The sequence below is a fragment of the Ictalurus punctatus genome, chromosome 18, assembly GCF_001660625.3.
Source record: "Ictalurus punctatus breed USDA103 chromosome 18, Coco_2.0, whole genome shotgun sequence".
Taxonomy (NCBI): Eukaryota; Metazoa; Chordata; class Actinopteri; order Siluriformes; family Ictaluridae; genus Ictalurus; species Ictalurus punctatus.
Window position 1 is genome coordinate 22,722,736 of NC_030433.2, and position 23,663 is coordinate 22,746,398.

The following is a 23,663-nucleotide window of genomic DNA, read 5'->3' on the forward strand; positions in this document are numbered from 1 at the left end:
GATTGACAAAATGGCCTCCTTCGACCTTTGATGTAGCTCGTGCTTGACGGGAAAACGTCGCAGCTTCACGCGCGTCTCCACCGGGGCTCTCTTCTATCCGACTCTCCCATTTGAGATTTTAACACTTTGTGGCCTGTTTCGGCAGCAGACTCCATTTTGAAGCGGCTGCCCAGGACTCGGTCCCGAGTAAACAACCAACTTGTGTCACCCCGCCGCCTCATAAACATTACACACACACACACACGCGCACACACACACACACACATACACATACACATATCTAAACTATTCCTATAACCTGAGCCCGAGTGTTCAGCAGGAACTGTCTGAACCCACATGTGTCTAATTGATGACGTGACTTCAAAGCACTTTTTAAAGGTGTATGACATTGTAGCGTTTGTGTGTGAAGAAGAAGACTACTAAGAGTAGCAGGTGTGTTTTTAGGAACTGTTTTAAGTAACAAAATGTAGCGCAGGACAGCGAGGCTGGAGAGCCCGCGACGGATTGGATTGGCTGTTCACACACACACACACACACACACACACACACACTCGAGACACAACCGGGGGCAGGTCGGCACGCCGAGGAAACCATCACCGTTTCAATGGAGAGAAAGTAAGATCCACCGGTAATGTGTTTCTGAATCACGGCGCAGGGGGGACGTGTTTATGTCACCGTGTGTGTGTGTGCGCGCGCGTGTGTGCGTGCGCATGTGTGTGTGTGTGTGTGTAATGGACGTCTTTTGCTGTGTTTCTTTGGGTTTGTTTAGAAAGGGGCCGCTAGCTTCACTGTCAAGAATATGTGCTCAGGTTTCTCGGCCTAGTGCTGCTGCTGCTGCTGCTGGGATTTGCTGAGGCACTCACACATTGGGGGAAAAGGCCATTTCGACTGCAAAAAGCGCAGGATTTTCGGTGTCCACGTCCGCGTGCGAGATGTGAATGGTAAGAATCTTATTATTATTATTATTATTATTTATTTTGGGATGCATTTCATTAACTCCTTCACAACACGGTTTATTATAACGGGATCGTATGCAGGTTGTGACCACTGTAAGGTTGTGTGTGTGTATGTGTGTGTGTGTGTGTGTGTGTGTGTGAGAGAGAGAGAGAGAGAGAGAGAGAGAGAGAGAGACAGAACTAAAGGAACGGTATCAGGCGAAACGTCTATTGAGAGAAGAACCTCGCGCGAGCTGCCTGCCCCTGTATGATTTCCAAAGCGCGCGCGGTCGCTCGCGCCGCCGTGGTGCTGCCATATCGGTATCGTATCGTAACTGCGTTTAACTTCTTCACTTCCTCTGAAAGATGACAGACTCGCACTCGTCACTAGAGTGTGTCATACATGTGCGCCTCGGCCCGGAGCACGCAAGGGCGGCTTCACACACACACACACACACACACACACACACACACACACACAGCAGAAGTCCTACTGCACGTTCAGTCAGCGCTTCTGCAGTGTCCATGGTGTATATTCATAAACAGATTATTCATTAGTAAAGGTGCATTTTGTAGGTGAAGGGTCCACATGAGGACCACTGCTTACCCACCGGTATGCGTGTTGACCTTTCCGAGCACAGCGCTGACATGACACCGGTACGGGTACGCTCGTGTGTTCCCGATCACCCGTGAAGACCTAAAGGACGTTTAGCAGAAACGGCGCATGGCGTTTGTATTCCTTAACTTGGCGCTTTGACGGACGCGTACACGTCGAACACCCGACAGCTCCTGAGCTCGGGTGGGTGAGCGCCCGCGTGGAGTTTCACATGTACAGTACTCCTCGGGTTTGTGTAGGTTTCCTCTGGGTTCTCCGGTTTCCTCACACCGTCCGAAAACGAGACGGGTGGATTACGACGACATGAGATCAAAATGAAAGGCGGCCATGTTTTTGCTCGTACTTTGTAGTAATTCAGAGTTCCGACTTTCCACTTCTTAGCGGTTAACACGTTCGCCTCACGCCTCCAGGGTTCGGGGTTCGATTCCCACCGTGGCCCTGTGTGTGCGGAGTTTACATGTTCTCTCCGTGCTCCGGGGGTTTCCGTAGTGTATGAATGGGTGTGTGAATGCGTGTGTGATTGCGCCCTGCGATGGACTGGCACCCTGTCCAGGGTGTACCCCTCCTTGTGCCCGATGCTCCCTGGGATAGGCTCCAGGTTCCCCGCGACCCTGAAGGAAGGATAAGCGGTATAGAAGATGGATGGATGTGTGTGTCTTGTTATGTGGGAAATAAGTACAGACAGTGCTTTAAAAACCCAACAAACTAAACACCTCGACACTTAAGACCACCTACGACACTGCTAAGACACGGACGGTTCACTTTCCAAGTAATAGCTATTCAGCCTCCATGGTTTTATTGCATGGATGGATGGGGTAGGGTGGAGCGGACATTGTGCATAGCTCCAAATGGTCTACATGCACCAATAGCACCGAAGTTCTTCCCTCACAAACATGTAGTAATTCTGTACCTATATAGGAATGCCATAGGAATAGGTAGGAATACCTTATAAGAGGGCCAATCAGTGTAGTTATCTGTACCTAATAAACCGTCATCTATTGATTTGTCATATTTCAGAAACATTGACTGAATGAATTGTGTCCCAGGTGTCTCCGAGGCAAGTGGCCAGTACAGGTGCTCGGCTCGTCAGTAGTCCTCCAGACGAGCTGAAAATCCTCGGATCTCATCACATGGAAAACATCACCCATCGTAGTCAAGACGCCGGGCCTGAAGCCCAACCTTCATGTCTCACTTCCACTTTGCAGCGCAGAACTAAGGACTACTGAGTACTTTACGGTTCCTTGAAAAGCCTCCAGAACTTCGTGGAGAACTTTCTGGATCTGCTTTTTCACATACAGGGATCCACAAGCGCCAGAGGAATGAGTTGACTCCATGGCGCTTTAAGCTTGCCGACCCCGTCTCTGTTACAAAACATGGACACGGCTTTGCCTGAAACTAGAACTGACAGTAACACTCGCATGTCTCCTCCCAGTCCAGCGTTCAGTCTCGATTCGTCCAGTCCATTCGCAAATGGCTTACACTTCGAGTCAATTTTGTTTGAGGACGAAGAGGACGACGAAGACGCGGGCCCAAGGTCTTCACACGAAAAGCCGCGTAGCATCCCCGTAGACGATATCTCTCCGTCTACAAATCCCAAGCAAAGATTCGCCATTTTGGATAGACACCATAGTCTGTCTAAAGGGAAAAGAAGAACAAAAGCCTGGATGTCAGTGAAACAAGATGGAAACCGCGCCGAAGAGTCAGGCGGAGACGGCGATCCAGGCTGTCTGGAGTGCGTCCGCGATGACGTTACGCCGGCAAGTTCTCGTTTTTAATCTTCTGCTTCCGTGTAGTTTTCGAAGTCACGTCCAAACCGAGCATAATTACGTCTACGATGGCAAACGCTACGTTGATTAAAGAGAAATTCCACTCTTCGGAAGATCTACCAACCCTCATGAAGAATACTCAAACACTTACTAAGGAATGAGTAAAGCGTACGCGCAGATATAGATCGCATGTTATAAATAGCTTAAGATTATTACTAAACCGTGTCATCAGTTCAAATTAGAAGCTTGCGTTCACACTGCGGTCCTTAATGGAAAACTCCAGCTTGAAATACATTCGTTTCTATTAAAATATTTGATATTTTTAGCTTTTCCGGTGCTAATTTGTCGATTGACTAGCAGTTTATTATTATTATTATTATCATTATTATTATGATTATTATTGTTACTACATATTAGAATGGTATAGCTTTTTTTGGGGTGGTGGCTTGTCTCCCCAATCTCAAACATAGAGTATATCGGTTTGGTTTTGCTGTTCGCGCCTAAAAACAAAATCACAAGAACTTCTTTTCTGGCTCTTCATTTTCTTGCTCGTCATATTAACGGGAGATCCAATGTAAAAGCAGTGGAGACAGCGAACTTCGGACTAAACGGTCCAGAATACGCTATTAGCACGAAAGTCGGAGCTTCGGAAGCCGTTCCGTTTGAGCAGGGCGTACAGACGAGGAGGTGAGAGGACCGGACAGACTAAAGTACTAAAGCACCGCTGCATCGGTCACTTTAGGCACAACGGAAACTCACGCGTTAATAATAAAGATTAATATGCCAGTTCTCCACGGTGGATTTTTCCATTAAATACAGGTTCGATTGTTTACCTGATTAGTTTCCTAGCTAGTTAGCTTGTCGTTTGATTTGTATTTGTACAACAACACTTCCCTGTGACTTCAGATCGTTGCTTACGTTGCTACGTAATGAAATCATGTCGATTACAGTCACGTGAAGTAGTCGTTTCCAAAAACAGACCTCTTTCAAGTGTCTCTAAACCTGTTTTTTTTTTCTTCTTCTTCTTCTTCTTCTTCCCTTTGTGTCAGTGGAATTCATGTAATGCCTGTAAATAAACGAAGAAATATTTAATCACTGAAAAGTCACGTGCAGTATAATCCTTAAATTCACACACTAGATTACAGTCAATAGAAAGTCTTAACTGGAAATTCTTTCCTCAGAGCGACTGGGCTTTATCTGTGACTGAAACATAATATGTGTCTGTCGGCATCACATCATTTACCTTAGAGTCCAATAATTGGATTAATACCAATATAATGAAACACTTGTAACTAACCGTAGTCATTTTTTTATTTGTTTGATTTATTTTCTTTTGCTCCAGATTGGTTTTGAGAGATATCTGTTATCGTATACACGAATCGAGGTTTGTCTCTTGTATGACGTTCATTGGAAACAATTTTCTCTTAGCAGATCAACAACTCAAAGTCAAAGCCTCTTCCACCATTAAAGTACCTAGAAGGTGAAGTTATCTGGGCCAAGTTCAACCGTAGACCGTGGTGGCCATGTCGCGTGACCATCGATCCTGCATCGGAAACGTATCACAGAATAAAAGGTACGTTGGTTCGGAATAACATTGTAAATTAGTACAACATGTAATCTACTGGTAGGTTAAACGTGCGATCGGACTCTGCAGTTTTAAGTACTTTACGTTTTGCATGATAGTTAGTTAATATAGCTGTGCTAAATGTTGGTGCAGTATTATCAGTTCGTGTTTTAAAGAGTAAAGACTTTAGCAACAAAAAAAAAAAAAAGAGAGAGAGAGAGAGAGAGAATTCGAGAGTTCGACTTATTCCCATAGAAATAAAACCTTAGGCGTTTTCTTTTTTTCCTGTGCTGTGGGTTTAGCAGAGCCGAGGGATAATCCTTGTCGCCAGTATTACATCAAGACGTTTGGGGAACCTGAGGAACTGGCCTGGGTCTCCGAGAAAGCCATGCATGTATTTGTTGGCGAATATCAGTTTCACAATCTCCCTGGTCCAAAGAGAGGGGTAAGACCAAGCTGAAAATTCATCATCGTCATCGTCATCAATCTTTTTCTCATCGTTTTTAATAAATAACTGTAATAATAAACTCTATATTTCCCCCCACATGAAACTTCTAGATGAATCGCTGTTTCGCTCGGTGTCTCATTTTCCGCACCGTTTGTATTTCTCTTATAGGTACCCAAGCGGTTTCTAAGCTCTTGGAGTTGTAGTGTAGCCGAAGCTGAGGCGCACTTCCTGGATAAGCCCAGGATACCTATAATAACTTCTGAATTCACAGAAAAGTGTTCAATCGATGAAAAAACGAAAGGGCAAGAAGACAAGGTGTCTGACTCCCGGTTGCTCCTGGGAATCCCTGGAAACGGTCGGCAAGTCAACGGGAAGATTTCACATCAAGACCAGAACTTTTTGACGAAGTCCAAATGCAAAAAGAAGCAAAGTAAGTCCTCGGCGGAGTTTTTCGCAAAGTACGACAAGTTTGTCTGTGGAAAGACAGAGACGGAAGTGGTGGATAGTCCCTATTCCGACATCGACTCCGTGCCGCAAATTCGCCGATGTCCCAAAGGAGGTGGCCGAGCCTCGCTGAACTCCACGCCCGATCAGCCGGTAGGGCAGGTGACAAGCCAGAACGATAAAGAAGCGAGGAAAAATATCGAGGGTGGTCTGTGGTTCAGCAAAGCTGGAAAAGGACAAACCAGTGGGGTATTTAGTCGTGCGGGAATTAAATCTGTTAATTGCTCTTTTGGTAAGGTATCATGTAAGATCAAGATACCCGAGTCGACGAGTATGAAGTCCAGAGACAACCAAGTCACGGGATTGGAACACCAATCTGTGGACACCAAGAAAACTCTGGACAAGAGAGTTGCGTGTCTTCCAGCTAGCAGTCGATTGATGACGAGAGCACTAAAAGCAATGGAAGACGCTCGGCTCCGGCAGCCGTCTAGCCAAGATCTTAAACAAACTCTGCCAGGCGGTGAAAGTGAGACCGACGTACGCGTCACGAGATGTGCGTCTACCGAAAAGACAAAAGTCAAATCGAGACGGCCGAAAATTTCAGCGCGGCCCGATTTGAACGCGGATTTAAAAGCGAAATCCGACGCCGCTCCCAAGGCGCCTCTCAATCCGTCTGATCTGGAAGACGACGAGGTCGTCGTCAAGTCAGAGGACGAATCTTGTTCGATATCTTCCGTACCACTCGGTTTCAACGCGTCGGAAGTGAAACGAGAGACTCGAGCGTCCGAGGCGTCGGCGTTTTCCACAGCATCTCCGTTCCGTGTAAACATACAGGACGGCGAAGACATGAAAGAAATAACCTTCAAGTCGCTGGAAAACGAAAAAAACGGAACGTCGGCCAGATTCCGTCCAGACGCAAACTATAAATATAGCACGTTCCTGATGTTGTTAAAGGACATACACGACAGTCGAGAAAAAGATGGCCGACCCGTGGTCATGGAAACGATACCCGCGACAAAACTCATTAAAGAGGAGCCTTCGACGATTTCAGAACGCGATCTGAAAAGTCGTTTCGGTCGCGTTAAGGATAATACTGAGCGCTGCGCGTGGGCGGGGCTTAAGAAGTACGGACAGAGCAGAATGTCTGGTTTTAAGTCGAAGCAAGACAAAACAAATGCAAAGTTTGGTCCTGATCTGCGAGAGGTCAACGGTTGTGTCGTTCAGCGTTGCCCGAGCATTTCTACTGCACCGAAATCTGCTAAAAAACCTAGCAAAAAAAGTCAAGCGGTCGTGAAGAAGAGCCTTGATGACATTTTTGTGCCTTCGGAGTTGTCAACACGTGCGTGTAGCAGGAAGTCGGATGCAAACACACCTTCGCCGGGGTCCAAACCCCTCGCCGAGAACTCGGAGAATAGTTTTTTGGGCAGTGTACCTAAAAAACGCTGGCAGAAGTTTGAGCAGGACGTCGTGAAGGTGTCGCAGGCGGAGATCAGAAGTGAGCAAGGACCAGGGCAACCTTCAGAACGGAAAAGCGTCGTGGAGCCTGGTGCCGAAACGACGACTCCGACATCGTCTGCGTCGGCTAAAGAGATGTCCGTAAACACAGCAAACGGAGCTCCAAATACCTGTGAGGTTCCGAGTTTCCCCACAGGTAAGATGAGCGCTAGAAGAAATGTAATTAGCTCCCTAACAGTTTTGTTTATCATGACTCCGAGTTTTGTCTTTGCCAGAGAGCAAACGCATCAGAAAGCCTAGCAAAAGACTCATCGAGTGGACAGAGGAATACGACCACATATTTGCCACTAAGAAGAAAGCGAAGAAGCAACCGGAATCCTTGCAGAAGGTAGTTTCGGGTTGTTTTTTTTTTTTTAAATTAAACCCGTGTTTGTGTTGTTGTTTTTTTAAACGTTCAATCATATACCGATTATCGCATGTCTTTCCCAGGTCATTAAAAACAGGTCTGTTAATATGACGGAGAAATCCTCAGGCATACAGCGACATCAAGGAGCGATACGACGTGCGCCGAACCCCTTACCGGAAATTCAGACTCCTCCCCCTGAAGAGAGGTCTAAGACTCCTCCCATGCTAGAAAATCCTCCGTGTCAAGAGAGCCAGGTTATGGCTGTAGACACACTAACTCCGCCACCAGAAACAGAAACCTCCCTGTATGGAGAAAATTGTTTTAAGGAACAGCTTCCGGTTCAGAATTGTTCTCCCGCTGGTAAGTGAATCTGTCGAAAAACCGAAAAGTTCGGTAATCCTAGCCAAATGTTTTGTCCTTAGCCAATTGTTTGCCGAGAAATGGCATCGATCTTAATTCAGACCAAATACACTGTGTGGCCAAAAGTTTGTGGACACCTAACCGTGACATCCGAACATGTTTATTGAACATCCCGGTACAGATTTATTCTCGTCTTTACTGTTATTATAAGCGCCACTCTTCCGAGAAGGCTTTCCACTAGATTTTTGGGGCGTGGCTTTGGGGCTCCGTGTCCGTTCGGCTACAAGAGCGTTAGCGAGGTCGAGGTCAGGCGCCGATGTTGGGATGTTGATGTGAGGAGGCTCCAGCTCCAGTTCATCCCAAAGGTGTTCAGTGGGGTTGAGGTCAGGGTTCTGTGCTTCTTCCATCCTTCACACGCCACGTCTTCACGGAGCTCGCTTTGTGCACAGTGGCATCGTCATGTCGGAGCAACAGGTTTGCGGCTTCTTAGCTCCAGTGAAGGGAAATGAGGATGCTACAGCATACAGAGACGTTCCATACAATCGTGCGCTTCAAACTTCGTGTAAACATATGGGTGTGACGGCCAGGTGTCCACAAACTTTTGGCCATCTAACGTAAATAGTGTGTCTAGCTCAGGACGACGGCGAGAGGAAGAGGGTGACGTAGCGGGAACCTTCTTATAGGCGTATGGTCGCAGTCGCGAGGTGACTGTTAGTACAAGTAGCACGGAAACGTGGAAGGAAAAGGAAGTAGAAATAAGTTTAATAACAGCATTAAGGTGTATGTTTTGTATTTGTTGAAGTAAGTACATATTTTCCTTTGGTATGAGTTATGAACATGTCGCGAACTCTTTGGTGTTCTTCAGGCGATGGCATCTGTTTAAGCACAAAGAGGCAGAGGAAACCCACCAAGAAAATTCTAGAGAGTTCAATCGAAGCTGAACCAATTCTGACGCCAAAAAAGAAGGTTTGTGTGACAGGACTTTACAACGTCAGCCTAGCCGTCAGTCTACGTCTCAGGAGACTAATTTATCGGATTATTTTAATCGAATGAATTCTTCGGCAGGTGAAAACCCAGAGGAACGGTTCTTCAGGACATGCTGCTCATTCAGGTTGGTCAGTCGGCGAATATTTCAAATTCGGGTTCATTATTTTCAAACGTAGCGCAGTTCTTCTAGAACGTACAGTCAGGTCCATAAGTATTTGGACAGCGACACGGTTTTCCGTGATCTTTCCTTCAGGCGTGGCCAAATCCATTTGGTACGTTCCTGAAAAGTGGACTTTCACTCACATCTCGACCGCTCCATTTCGACTCCATTTCGACTGCGGTGTACAAGAGCAAGATGACGAAAGTGGCGTTGCTGTCCAAATACTTACGGACCTGGCTGCTATCTTAACGACGAGACGGCAGATCTCCGGAATTTCTTTTTGCCGGTTACGACTATGATAACGCTAACCACGATGTAAATATTTGTCCTCATAACACTCATCGCATTATCTTCCACAGTTGCATACTGTTACAGCACATCTCTCTCCTTCTGTTATTTTGAAGGACGGACTTGTGGAAACAAATGTCGACTCCGGGCTCCACCAGACTGTGGTTTCGTTTTGTGTCATTCTTATTCTGTCCCAAAACATAGGCTTTGGACAATCAAAAAGTAAGAGCAAGCAGCCTGCTGTATTCACTCCTGAAGAGAACGTCCCAATTTCAGAGAGTACAGAGAGGGAGGCGGATATCACTCCTACGAACCCTGACACACTTAACCCTGAGACAGCCAAGGACGGCAAATACACTCTGGAATCTGAGGTCAGCGTTTAAAAACCCACCTCGTGAAATTATATTATGGCTGTGTTTTGCCGAGAATTAATGTCGGGCTCTGACGTGTAAATATTCCAGGTTTTCGAATTCATTAAACGCTGCTTGACCGTACCGCACGCTAAAGCACTTCCTGTTTGTTATGCAGGTATTTGACCCCACTGTCGACTGCTCTGAGATGAAAAATGAATCGGCTGATAGCAGACTGTCGGCGGAGAAAGGGAGTGGCGTATTCCCGAAAGACGGCGTTTGTCAGGTCAGTTCTCTTTAGATCGGTTTGTCGTAGTAACGGCGGCGGCTTGAGAACGTAGATTTTGGTGACGCAGGACAACGTTAACAGCGACATGACTCGAAAATGATGTCGAGAGGCTATGATTCCTGACTTTGACTTTTGCTACACTCTACTATCTAGTGAACTCCATAATAGGCCGCTGAGATTTGACGGCACGCGGTCTAGCAGCCGGCGTCGAGCGGTTTTTAGACATGTCTTTGTTGACGCACACAGAAGAGCTGATATCACTGACCAGGGTTTCCTTTAAATTTCTCTCTCAAAATCCACACAAGAGACTTGTAACCAGTCGTCGGAAACGGGAGACCTATTTCGATTCTTTTCCTCAGCCGTCGTGTGGGAAACACGGTCACTGTTTCTGATGTATACACGTTATCCACTCCGTAATCCCTCTTGCAATTTTTGCAGTATGTCATAAAATAGAAACGGTTCTGTACATCGTGGACACGTGGTCTACGATTGCTGGCACTTTACCTTTGTTCACAGAGATTTGTTAGATCAAATTCTAATTCCTTGCTCTAAATACAAGAACTTGAATATTTGTATACTAGCCCAATTTGACATAAAAAACATAACCTTGGCAACCCTGGTATGAATTGTCCTCTCCTCTGTTTCCCATGCTGTGAAAATGTTCCCAAATAGAGCATGCATGGGGCAGCGTGATTCCCACCCCAACTAGCCTCAAATAACACTTGTTGCAGTTCCTATTTGTGACCACTAGGTGCAATATTAACTCTATGGCGCTAAATGGGGCACTGAGTATGCGTCACCGCGAGCAGACCGACGGAACATCGGCTTATATATAAAAATGTCCCTGGAATGGAATATAGGATGTATGGAGTCGTAATTGAAGACTTTTTTCTTCTTTCTTTTTTTTTTTTTTACGAAGATAAAGCTTAAATAGCAAACATATAAAAAATATTTAATGATCTGCTATTATTGTGCTATTCCAGAAGCTTTGTCAGTCAGTTCATTTTCCATAACAGCTAATTGCAGCCATAACTCTTAAATAGTTTCCATTTATTACTAGCGTTAAACTGAGGACCTTGTCTGAGGGGACCTATGTGTGTTTGCGTAGGTTTGTGAGAAACAGGGAGAGCTGCTTCTGTGTGAAGGCCAGTGCTGCAGCACGTTCCACCCACAATGTGTCGGCCTGACCGCGCCACCGACCGGGAAGTTTCTGTGTCAGCAGTGCACTTCTGGTGGGCGTTGACACAATCGCACAGACGCATCGGTAGAACAGTGACTTTATCTTTCATTCAATCCTGTACGCGGTAACTGAGCAGAGAGGTGTGTTTGTGAATTCCAGGCGCACACGAATGTTTCATGTGTAAGAAGCTGGACGACGACGTGAGGCGCTGCATGGTCCCTGCCTGCGGGAAGTTCTACCACGGAGAGTGCATTGCCGGCCACGCCCTCACGGTGCCTTTAAACCGAGGCTTCCGCTGCTCCCTCCATGCTTGTCTCGCCTGCTTCATCACCAACCCGAGCAACCCCTCCGTTTACAAAGGTCTTAATTCTTTCAGTCGTACAAACAAACGAATATAAGAAATGACAGTAAGTACAGGTTTATTACACAGCACGTGCATACGGAGCGGTTACGTGACCGTCACGTTAAAGAAATTAATATAGTTATGGAGGTCACGATGCCCAGGTGGGCCACCAGCGATCCGTGGTTATTGTTTTGCGTCGCGTAAATACCTCTGGTCTTCATCAGCTGGTCGCTGACAGCGCTAGACCAATCACGACAGATTGGGACGTCTGACCAATCAGAGCAGAGTATGCTCTCTGAAGGAGGAGTTTCGAACGAATCCTTTAGAACGGCTCGTTTAACGAGTCGTTTGTGACACTGAAGGGGAAAAGGGTAACGCCGCAGTTTAAATGATGAGCACGTTAAAGTGTTTTGTGACCTCGGATGCGTGTAAATCTACTGTATGAGTCATTTAAAACAAAAGTAGGGACGCTTCAAAACCATAATAGGTGCGCTTTAATATAATGCGCTTACGTTTTTTTTCTAGTCCCACCAATGTGTCTTTTTAATCTAAACTTTCTAAATAATCGATCTAAAACTGAAAACAAGCAAAATGATGTTATTTTTAGTATGATACAACATGCTTTGAACCGTTTTAGTACAATGTGTGGAACATTCAGAATTGAAAAAGGCCAAAATGAAACTAAGTAAATAAATAAGTAGATACACATGTCAGTCAATAAATAAGTAAGCATGTAAGTGAATGTCAGACTCAGTTAGAACGATATATTAAAGCAGTATTCATTGCTATCGTTTTACTAGTAGTAATAAGTTCTTTATATCAAGCATCAGGTAGAGAATGACTTTCCTGCGTCCTGCGCCCTCTACAGGTCGACTGATCCACTGCGTCAGATGCCCCGTTGCATACCACGCTAGCGATTACTGCATCCCTGCTGGCAGCGTCGTCTTGTCCGCTAACTGCATCCTCTGTCCCAACCACTTCGTGCCACGAAAGGGCTGCCGCAATCACGAACACGTCAACGTCAGTTGGTGCTTCGTTTGCTCGGAAGGTCAGTCGCCGCGGCTTTACTCGCCTTAACCATGTCCAGTGTTGCAGTCGGTAAAGAAACGGCTTTTCAGTTCAGTTCAGTTCAGTTCAGTTTTGTATATCGAATTAATATGTATAAAACGTCTAAACGTTCAGTGTCTACGTTTGTCCCTAATGAGCAAGCCAGAGACGATGTGAGGACGAAACCTTGACAGGAACCAGACTCAAAAAGGGAACCCATCCTCATCCGGGTCGGACTCTGTAATAATAATAATAATAATAATGATGCGATTATAAATAATTCCCGACTATAACTGTGTGCTATATAGTCCAGAAGTGCAGGAAATTCATTACAGTTTTCACACGAAATGTAATTTTGTTCACTGATGGAGACGCGAGTGCAAAACTGCTTGCGGCATTCGCAGTCCTAAAGCTATCGTAGCATTCGCAGTGCTAAAGCTATCGTAGCATCCGCAGTGCTAAGGCTATCATAGCGTTCGCAGTCCTAAAGCTATCGTATCATTCGCAGTGCTAAAGCTATCGTAGCGTTCGGAGTCCTAAAGCTATCATAGCGTTCGCAGTCCTAAAACTATCGTAGCATTCGCAGTCCTAAAACTATCGTAGCATTCGCAGTCCTAAAACTATCGTAGCATCCGCAGTCCTAAAGCTATCGTAGCATCCGGAGTCCTAAAGCTATCGTAGCATTCGCATTGCTAAAGCTATCGTAGCATTCGCAGTGCTAAAGCTATCGTAGCATTCCCAGTCGTAAAGCTATCGTAGCATTCGCAGTACTAAAGCTATCGTAGCATTTGCAGTGCTTAAGCTATCGTAGCATTCGCAGTGCTAAAACTATCGTAGCATTCAGAGTCCTAAAGCTATCGTAGCATTCGCAGTCCTAAAACTATCGTAGCATTCGCAGTGCTAAAGCTATCGTAGCATTCGCAGTCCTAAAGCTATCGTAGCATTCGCAGTGCTAAAGCTATCGTAGCATTCGCAGTCGTAAAGCTATCGTAGCATTCGCAGTCTTAAAGCTATCGTAGCATTCGCAGTCGTAAAGCTATCGTAGCATTCGCAGTCGTAAAGCTATCGTAGCATTCGCAGTCATAAAGCTATCGTAGCATTCAGAGTCCTAAAGCTATCGTAGCATTCGCAGTCCTAAAACTATCGTGCCATTCGCAGTGCTAAAGCTATTGTAGCATTCGCAGTGCTAAAGCTATCGTAGCATTCGCAGTCATAAAGCTATCGTAGCATTCGCAGTCCTAAAGCTATCGTAGCATTCGCAGTGCTAAAGCTATCGTAGCATTCGCAGTCCTAAAGCTATCGTAGCATTCAGAGTCCTAAAGCTATCGAAGCATTCGCAGTCGTAAAGCTATCGTAGCATTCGCAGTCCTAAAGCTATCGTAGCATTCGCAGTCCTAAAGCTATCGTAGCATTCGCAGTGCTAAAGCTATCGTAGCATTCAGAGTCCTAAAGCTATCGTAGCATTCGCAGTCGTAAAGCTATCGTAGCATTCGCAGTCGTAAAGCTATCGTGGCATTCGCAGTCCTAAAGCTATCGTGGCATTCGCAGTGCTAAAGCTATCGTAGCATTCAGAGTCCTAAAGCTATCGTAGCATTCGCAGTACTAAAGCTATCGTAGCATTTGCAGTGCTTAAGCTATCGTAGCATTCGCAGTGCTAAAACTATCGTAGCATTCAGAGTCCTAAAGCTATCGTAGCATTCGCAGTCCTAAAACTATCGTAGCATTCGCAGTGCTAAAGCTATCGTAGCATTCGCAGTCCTAAAGCTATCGTAGCATTCGCAGTGCTAAAGCTATCGTAGCATTCGCAGTGCTAAAGCTATCGTAGCATTTGCAGTGCTAAAGCTATCGTAGCATTCGCAGTCCTAAAGCTATCGTAGCATTCGCAGTGCTAAAGCTATCGTAGCATTCGCAGTCCTAAAGCTATCGTAGCATTCGCAGTGCTAAAGCTATCGTAGCATTCGCAGTCGTAAAGCTATCGTAGCATTCGCAGTCTTAAAGCTATCGTAGCATTCGCAGTCGTAAAGCTATCGTAGCATTCGCAGTCCTAAAGCTATCGTAGCATTCGCAGTCATAAAGCTATCGTAGCATTCAGAGTCCTAAAGCTATCGTAGCATTCGCAGTCCTAAAACTATCGTGCCATTCGCAGTGCTAAAGCTATTGTAGCATTCGCAGTGCTAAAGCTATCGTAGCATTCGCAGTCATAAAGCTATCGTAGCATTCGCAGTGCTAAAGCTATCGTAGCATTCGCAGTGCTAAAGCTATCGTAGCATTCGCAGTCCTAAAGCTATCGTAGCATTCACAGTCATAAAGCTATCGTAGCATTCGCTGTCCTAAAGCTATCGAAGCATTCGCAGTCGTAAAGCTATCGTAGCATTCGCAGTCCTAAAGCTATCGTAGCATTCGCAGTCCTAAAGCTATTGTAGCATTCGCAGTGCTAAAGCTATCGTAGCATTCGCAGTCCTAAAGCTATCGTAGCATTCGCAGTCCTAAAGCTATCGTAGCATTCGCAGTCCTAAAGCTATCGTAGCATTCGCAGTGCTAAAGCTATCGTAGCATTCGCAGTCCTAAAGCTATCGTAGCATTCAGAGTCCTAAAGCTATCGAAGCATTCGCAGTCGTAAAGCTATCGTAGCATTCGCAGTCCTAAAGCTATCGTAGCATTCGCAGTCCTAAAGCTATCGTAGCATTCGCAGTGCTAAAGCTATCGTAGCATTCAGAGTCCTAAAGCTATCGTAGCATTCGCAGTCGTAAAGCTATCGTAGCATTCGCAGTCGTAAAGCTATCGTGGCATTCGCAGTCCTAAAGCTATCGTAGCATTCGCAGTGCTAAAGCTATCGTAGCATTCAGAGTCCTAAAGCTATCGTAGCATTCGCAGTCGTAAAGCTATCGTAGCATTCGCAGTCCTAAAGCTATCGTAGCATTCGCAGTGCTAAAGCTATCGTAGCATTCGCAGTGCTAAAGCTATCGTAGCATTCAGAGTCCTAAAGCTATCGTAGCATTCGCAGTCCTAAAGCTATCGTAGCATTCGCAGTGCTAAAGCTATCGTAGCATTCGCAGTCCTAAAGCTATCATAGCATTCGCAGTGCTAAAGCTATCATAGCATTCGCAGTCATAAAGCTATCGTAGCATTCGCAGTCCTAAAGCTATCATAGCATTCGCAGTCATAAAGCTATCGTAGCATTCGCAGTCGTAAAGCTATCATAGCATTCGCAGTCCTAAAGCTATCGTAGCATTCGCAGTGCTAAAGCTATCGTAGCATTCAGAGTCCTAAAGCTATCGTAGCATTCGCAGTCATAAAGCTATCGTAGCATTCGCAGTGCTAAAGCTATCGTAGCATTCGCAGTCATAAAGCTATCGTAGCATTCGCAGTGCTAAAGCTATCATAGCATTCGCAGTGCTAAAGCTATCGTAGCAAAACTTTTTTTTTTTCAATTGCAGTCCAAAGCCGTCTTCATTGTTTCTAAGTGTATCTTTTGGAGCCATCAGCTGAAGCGAGCGATTTCCAGGTGACGAGAACTCCATCCAGACGTAGGGCATCAGGACAGAACCAGGCAGGTCTGGAGAGCAGGAGGGGTCAGGATCACTGCTGATTAAAGTTTTCTGTCTGGGATCTTTGTAATCGTAGGAGGGAGCCTGCTCTGCTGCGAGTCCTGTCCCGCCGCTTTCCACCGTGAGTGTCTGAACATCGACATGCCCGAGGGGAGCTGGTTCTGTAACGACTGTCGAGCCGGGAAGAAACCACACTACAAAGAAGTGGTGTGGGTGAAAGTGGGTCGATATAGGTCAGCATCAGCACCGACAGAACTCCACGCTTTTCTGACATATAATAACCTAATAATCGTATTCATTTTCGAAATCATTTCAGGGGATATTTTTCCCTGCTACCAATAATAATAACGTAATAATATACATGAATATATATATATAAACTTTATTTTTATTGCTCCGTCAGATGGTGGCCCGCTGAAGTCAGCAACCCTAAGGACGTTCCGGAAAATATCCTGCGGATGAGGCACGACGTCGGCGAGTTTCCGGTCCTTTTCTTCGGTTCCAACGACTACCTGTGGACGTACCAGGCCCGGGTCTTCCCGTACATGGAAGGAGACGCCAACAATAAAGACAAAATGGGAAAGGGGGTCGACTCCATTTACAGGAAAGGTATCATTCCTACATTTAACCCTTTTAATAAGTAAAGCGCTGGTGTAAGTGGCACTGCCGATAGCATCGCTCCAGGGTCCACCGTATTCGAGTACAAAGCCGTACAAAGAATATGAACGAATGAAAAAAAAGTCGTGACTTCAGAGGATTAAAAAGTAGATTTTCTCTAAGATTGTAAAAAAAAAAAGAAAAAAAAAAAGCGGGGGCTGTAATTCCGATCGTGTTTCTGGTTTCGCCAGCTTTGGACGAGGCCGCCGGAAGATTCCGGGAACTGCAGGCAGAGAAGGAACTCCGGCAGCTCCAGGAGGACAGGAGAAACGACAAGAAGCCGCCTCCTTACAAGCACATCAAGGTATCAAACCTCACAGAAGTGGAGTTTCTCTCGCTCTCTCTCTCTCTCGCTAGCGTTTAATTACATGCCAAGCTGAAGCAGTTCAGGCTTCATCTGAACCGATCTCACAGGTGAACCGACCGATCGGCAAAGTGCAGATCATTACGGCCGACTTGTCCGAGATCCCACGCTGCAACTGCAGAGCGACGGACGAGAACCCCTGCGGCATGGACTCGGAGTGCATCAACCGCATGCTCCTCTACGAATGCCACCCTCAGGTCTGCCCAGCGGGGGAGACGTGCCAGAACCAGTGCTTCACCAAGCGCCAGTACTCGCAGGTGGAAATCTTCCGGACGTTGTCCCGGGGCTGGGGCCTGCGCTGCTGTCACGACATCAAGAAGGTAGGCGGAGTCACGAACGCCTCGGTTCAGTCCGGGTCGAATTAAAACCACGGCTAATCCGTATGCCTTACACCGTAGGGCGCGTTCGTAAGCGAGTACGTCGGCGAGGTGATCGACGAGGAGGAATGCCGAGCTCGGATCAAGCGGGCGCAGGAGAACGACATTGGGAATTTCTACCTGCTGACTCTAGACAAGGTGACACCTCTACGACCGTGTCCTCGAGTGAGTAGTAAAAAAGCACTACTCTCTCTCATCTCGTGTTTCTTTCTGGTAGGACCGCATAATTGACGCCGGACCTAAAGGAAACCAGGCCAGATTCATGAACCACAGCTGCCAGCCAAACTGCGAGACCCAGAAATGGACCGTAAACGGAGACACCCGGGTCGGACTGTTTGCACTGGTGGACGTTGCCGCTGGTGAGGAGTGTGGACTTTGAGCGTGCGTTTACTAAACTACGTGGAAAATTCACGAAGCTATCCTCGTCGGCGCGTCAGAGTACCTAAAGTACCTTTAACCATATCAGTACTGATCGATATTCACTATGTTTTCTTTCCTCTACAGGCACCGAGCTGACGTTCAACTATAACCTCGAGTGTCTGGGCAACGGGAAGACCGTGTGTAAATGCGGCGCGCCGAACTGCAGTGGCTTTCTAGGTGTAAGACCAAAGGTAAAAGAAGAAAGCAAAAAAAAACACGCCCCCATGGGCTTTTAATAATAACACTGCAACACTTCAACTTCGAGAAGTTCGAGCTGTAAACGTTACGCCGTTTTCGAACGACGTGGGAAAATCCATCGATAGTCCGCGTAACAGACGCAAGCTGATATGAGATAGATTAGAAGTTTCAGTTGAAAAAGCTTTCAAAAGATAATATGAAAAGGTCTGCAAGTAGAAAGCAGGAAATGAGTTCTTAAACGGTATCACCGCTATGGCCGTCGTTATTGTCATACTGATTATCACGTCATCTCTCAGAATAACCCTCCCGCAGACGACAAGGGCCGTAAGATGAAGAGGAAAGGCCACGTAAAGCGCAAGTCGCAGCAAGAGCTGACCAAGGAGCGGGAAGACGAGTGCTTCAGCTGTGGAGACGGTGGACAGATGGTTTCATGTAAGAGACCTGGGTGTCCAAAGGTTTATCACGCAGACTGTCTCAACCTGACCAAGAGACCTGCAGGTCAGTGCTAAATACGTACAGAGCGGCGATCGGGTGTCTGTATGAAATCTACGGAGTGTACATGACGTTCCAAAGATACGCTGCTATCGCGTTGTCGGAAAATATCCCGAAAGATCTCTTATCTTCTTCTTTTTTTTTTTTTTTCACTAAAAATGGCACACAACATGCGAATCTAGAACGCCAGTTACGTAGGTGTCTCGTATTCGCCGATATTAACCGACACCTTGGAAAAGCCCGCCCCCTTCCTCAGGAGAGACGCGCTGACGCGAAACCGTCGCTTTATAGAACGTTCCGAGCTAAATAAAATCTATCGTACGCCCGACCCGGTCGAGCACTAGTTTGTGATTGCTATCGGGTTCAAACGTGGAACTTTTTTGGCGGGACGAGAAGGAGAAAAAAAAAAGCGATTAAACGATAATGGCGACGAGAATGAGAAAGTAACGAAATGCTGCTTTCTCACTTGTCGCTCGCTCTCCGTGCTCTCAGCGCGGCATCGTTCAGACATTTCGGTCGAAGCTACACCCCTTGCGTTAATGTTTTTCCGCCTAGGAATGTGTTTCAGGGTTTAGAGAAAACATAAACAAATCCCATCCAACATCTGTGGTGAATTTAGTTGGCAACCAGGGGTCGCACGGCTACTGTTTGTTTACGGTGTGTTCGAGTGGTCGTCTCTTCCGCAGTCGAAGCCATTTAGGACGCCGCGATTTTTATTCAGTTTTACACAACGAGTGCATTTAAAAACGCCAGGCGGTTCTTGAACGAACAGCTTCACACAAGCTACGGATGAAATCATTTCCTGTGCCGCCTCCGCGTGATTGGCTGATTAGATAATCGCCTTGAACGTGTCGGTGTTTCTATTAAAGTGGCCGCTGAGTGTATGTGTACGTCAGAAAAGGTGTTTTCGGTGTGCTTTGGTATTCTGTGTTTATGTTATTGTTGCGCAGGTGTGTAATGTTGTTGTGTGTGTGTGTGTGTAGGGCGTTGGGAGTGTCCGTGGCACCAGTGTGACCTGTGTGGTCAGGAAGCCGCCTCGTTCTGCGAGATGTGCCCCAGTTCCTACTGTGTGGAGCACCGCGACAGCATGCTCTTCATCTCCAAGCTGGACGGCCGACTGTCCTGCAGCGAACACGACCCGTGCGGACCCGAGCCTCTAGAACCGGGCGAGATCCGCGAATACCTCCCGGAACACGTCAACGCCTATCCGGTGAAGGCTTTACCGCTTTACCAATTCCCAGCGTGCCACTCCGGTCCGCTTCTTCAATCCTCCGACGCTTTGCTGATGCCCTCTAGCCCTCCTTCCAGTCCTTCCCTCGCGGTCGCCTTTACCAGCCCGTACTCGCCGATATCGTCCTGCGGGGAAGACGAAAACCCGCCGGAGCAGGACGACGACGTAGAAGACGACGGTGCGATCATCGTAGAGGAAGCTAACGGACGCACTCGGTCAGAAACGCGGTATAGAAGGCGTCCGAAAGTCACGCAGGCCGTGCGAACGTAGGGAACAGCCGTAGAATTGGATTTCGACGCCGCTTAATGCGGAAAAACGATCATCAACCCTGGTGGGTTTAGAATTTAATCAATTCTTGTTTTTTTTTAAAAAATTCGGCGCTTCTTAGATTTACACGTAGACGTGCGAAGCATGGAAACGTGACACTTTGAGAAAACGGACGACTCTGAAACGAATTACGAAATGAGCGACGTTCAGACCAGAGACCACGTCTGAAAGTCCACTTCAGTCCTTGCGACCGAGTAACAAATCCCCGTTTGTTCCTCGCGATAAAGTTTTTGCACTCACCACTTTTATATCCTTCCAGTACGAGCGCTGGCTGGCTAGCGTAGCGCAAAAACAGCCCGAATCCCCGTTCCCGGGCTCCACGGCCGCTGTCCCAGCATCGCCCGAAGCCGTGGTCTGCACTTACCGCTTCACAAACCACTTTTAACGGAAATCTCAAAGAGATTCAGATTCTTTCAAATCCCCTCCGACAGGAAAGACACGTAACGGTGTTTATTTCTGAGAGAAATAGTTTGACGTAACGTAGAAAATCCTCCTCGAGGGCCGGTTTTGCACTTTATGACCGCTCGTAAAAATTAAAACGGGAAAGATTCTTGAATATAGAACCACGTGGGGGAAAAAAACCCCCCTCCCAACGCTGGATACGCCGACCGAGACGTTCTTCGACAGCGTGCATCCACCGTTTGACTTTTTAATGCCTTATGAACGTGCGCTCGTACCGAAACGGACGCCGCTCGCGTTCAAAGAGGTCGTTTTTAACCCGTCGCGTTAACTGCAGTAATTAGATCTAGTGTCTTAAATCAGTTACACAATACGTTGTTATTCTGGTGTCATAATCACCAGCCCTGCGTTTTCTGTTTTCGTTTTTATTTTTCAATCGGGGCGGCGATTTTGGGCAGCGTTCGCACCCCTGAGATGAAACGCCGTCGTGCTCGGAAGGCGGCACGAACGCAACGATCTCCTAAGGTAACTGTTTTTACGGAAAGTCCACCTCGAAACACATTAAACGCGCTCATACTGAAACTCGACGATCTCAAGCGTAACTGGTATCTCGTGAAAACAAGAGCCCGTCCACGTCACGTGGAGTCGTCGGCGTCGCACGGACGCAGCGCGGCGGTACTCGACGACGTGTCGGCGTGAAAGAAAGTCGACACTTTAGAACCTTATCAGCGTGAAGCGAGTGCACAGACGAGGAGGCGGGAGCGCAAGACTAAAAGTACTAAAGTACTAAAGCGCCGCTGCATCGCTCTGTTCGGAGAGAGATGAAGCGAGGTAGGGCTTTCGACGTCAGCATCGGCGGGCGGTCGAACGGCCTCGTGGGTAATGGAGAAACCCGCTGAAGAGTTTGATTCCAAAATAAATCCAGAATGCTGTTGAAGATCACATGTTAATGAGAAGGATTAACACGCGAGGCCAGGCGTTCAGGGTGGATTTTTTTCCTTTAACTGTCTTTCACGAGTTCTGGACACTTCCACTGTCTTCTGAAATATAAATGTATCAAATGAGTAATTAGTAATTAAGTCATGGATGTGACAGAGTGACCTTTCGCTGAATGTCACAGCGGACGTTCTTAATAAGGGAGGCTCGGGCTTCTTTCTAAAGCTGAATTGGATTGTGATATCCACTCGACGAGCACTTTATTAGGAACACCGTACTGATACTCACTCTTTTCTTCCAGTACGGCCTCGATCCTCCGTGGCACGGGAGGATCCGTTGATATTGACAACAATCTTCCGTGCTACCACATCCCAAAGGTGCTCTACCGGTACTTCTTTCGAAGTACCCCGAACTCATTGTTCTCCTGGTGCTCTCTGATATGGCGCGTTATGGTTCTGGATAATCATAAGATTTACATTTACATTTATTCATTTAGCGGACGCTTTTATCCAAAGCGACTAAGAAATGAGGAAATACAAGCAAAGCGATATATCAAGCGGAGAACAATACGAGTAGAAGAAAGGTCAATTGTGGGACATGGGGATGCGTATGGTCAGCTTATGAGAGGTCGTGGCATTCGGTTGGCAACAATGTGCACCAAGTAACCGAGCAACCCCACACCGTTACACTACCACCACCAGCCTGAACTGTCGTCACGAGGCAGGTGGGGTCCGTGGAATCGTGCTTTTTAAGGCAAAAACTCTTATCGGACCCTGTAGCAGAAATCAAAATTCATCAGATGGGTGTGATGAGGTTTTTCCGACCTTCCGTTCACTTTTGACGGGCCTGTGCGCAACTTCTGGCACCAACAACACCGAGAAGTCACGCCGATCTCATGTGAACATTAACCCAAACCATTAACCTGTATTTGGATGATTCTACGCATCACGCCCTTGCCACATGATTGGCTGACTGAATAAGCAAGGATACAGGTGTTCCTAATAAAGTGGTCAGTGAGTGTATATTGTTCTAGATTTATAGTATGTGTACCAGATAGATGGAAATCATATTTATGCCTTTGTGCTTCTGTAGTTTTGCACTCGAGGCTAACGGACCACCAGCTAACATCGTGCAGACTGCTTTTCTTTAATCACACAAAAGAATGATCTCAAAATGTAAAATAATAATAATAATAATAACAATCTCAAAATCTAAACGCTAACACGGACGCTAGCACAGCGTGATTTTTATGTTATCACAAAAAAATAAAATAAAATACAGTACAGCTTACAAGCAGCGATTAAAGGGGCCAAGCACTTTCTGTCTAGCATCAAGCCGTTGCTAAGATATTGCCTCACTTACTGTTCTCAGTAGCCTTCCCGAGTTGCAAATGTTGTCTCGTGTTGCTAAATATATCATTTGATGTCAATACATGAAAGTCTTACGATACAAATTTCGTGACCATTTGGGAAAATTTGTAGGAGAAGAGGCAAAACCCCCCCCCCCCCCCCCCCCCCCTTTCAATTTCAAAATGGCCGCCTTCCTGCCGGGCAAATCACAGCATCTTTACATGCCGAAAGAACATAAATTCCTTACATGACGTTCAGTGCTTGGCCCCCTAATAATGGCAAAGTGATTTGTGAAAACCAGCGTCGGCCATTTTAAAGTCAGCCGCTTAATAAAATCAGCGTTTATTCTGCTGTTATTACATTGTTCAGTCCCTACACGATTTCGTTTTTTTTTTTTTTTTTTTGCGATCGCAGAAACGAACCCAAAATCAAGCAAACACGCAACATCCGGAGGCGCTCGCAATTTTTCCAGATTAGCGCAGATTTTCCGCAGATTCGGGACGCGAGACGTGTCGTCTGACGTCGCGTTCAGCGTCCAGCGGCGAGTACAGGCTGGTAAAATCGCCACGCGCGTTCAGCCAAGACCCTCTCCGATTCACGCACTCGAAAGCGAGTGCAGCTAAAACGTCTCGTTTACCAACGAACATCGCTGCGAAAGACAATTCCAGTTCTCCGCAAAATAAAGCAGCAAACGCCGCAGCAGAATCGAGCGTTTCTGGCCGCAACA

General features: G+C 46.6%; 1 protein-coding gene across 5 annotated transcripts in view; it reads left to right on the plus strand.

The window, feature by feature from the left end:
• Nucleotides 1-282: 282 nt before the first annotated feature.
• Nucleotides 283-23,663, plus strand: part of nsd1b (nuclear receptor binding SET domain protein 1b) — a 24,248-nt gene continuing 867 nt past the window's right edge. The window contains exons 1-24 of one of the 5 annotated variants that reach the window (XM_047161940.2): nt 283-628; nt 770-941; nt 2,598-3,308; nt 4,749-4,890; nt 5,184-5,326; nt 5,498-7,424; nt 7,504-7,616; nt 7,718-7,994; nt 8,860-8,960; nt 9,060-9,105; nt 9,634-9,800; nt 9,958-10,065; nt 11,177-11,300; nt 11,408-11,608; nt 12,460-12,639; nt 16,263-16,419; nt 16,590-16,795; nt 17,035-17,147; nt 17,258-17,527; nt 17,606-17,722; nt 17,802-17,943; nt 18,089-18,195; nt 18,499-18,700; nt 19,678-23,663. The exon at nt 19,678-23,663 is cut by the window's right edge and continues 867 nt beyond it. In XM_047161940.2, coding sequence (XP_047017896.1) covers nt 2,925-3,308; nt 4,749-4,890; nt 5,184-5,326; nt 5,498-7,424; nt 7,504-7,616; nt 7,718-7,994; nt 8,860-8,960; nt 9,060-9,105; nt 9,634-9,800; nt 9,958-10,065; nt 11,177-11,300; nt 11,408-11,608; nt 12,460-12,639; nt 16,263-16,419; nt 16,590-16,795; nt 17,035-17,147; nt 17,258-17,527; nt 17,606-17,722; nt 17,802-17,943; nt 18,089-18,195; nt 18,499-18,700; nt 19,678-20,195 — 5,745 coding nt within the window. In that variant the 5' untranslated portion in view covers nt 283-628; nt 770-941; nt 2,598-2,924 and the 3' untranslated portion in view covers nt 20,196-23,663. Of the gene's footprint in view, nt 629-769; nt 942-2,597; nt 3,309-4,745; nt 4,891-5,183; nt 5,327-5,497; nt 7,425-7,503; nt 7,617-7,717; nt 7,995-8,859; nt 8,961-9,059; nt 9,106-9,633; nt 9,801-9,957; nt 10,066-11,176; nt 11,301-11,407; nt 11,609-12,459; nt 12,640-16,262; nt 16,420-16,589; nt 16,796-17,034; nt 17,148-17,257; nt 17,528-17,605; nt 17,723-17,801; nt 17,944-18,088; nt 18,196-18,498; nt 18,701-19,677 lie in introns of all 5 variants that reach the window. The other 4 variants (XM_017492465.3, XM_047161941.2, XM_017492467.3 and 1 more) reach the window with 4 other exon arrangements.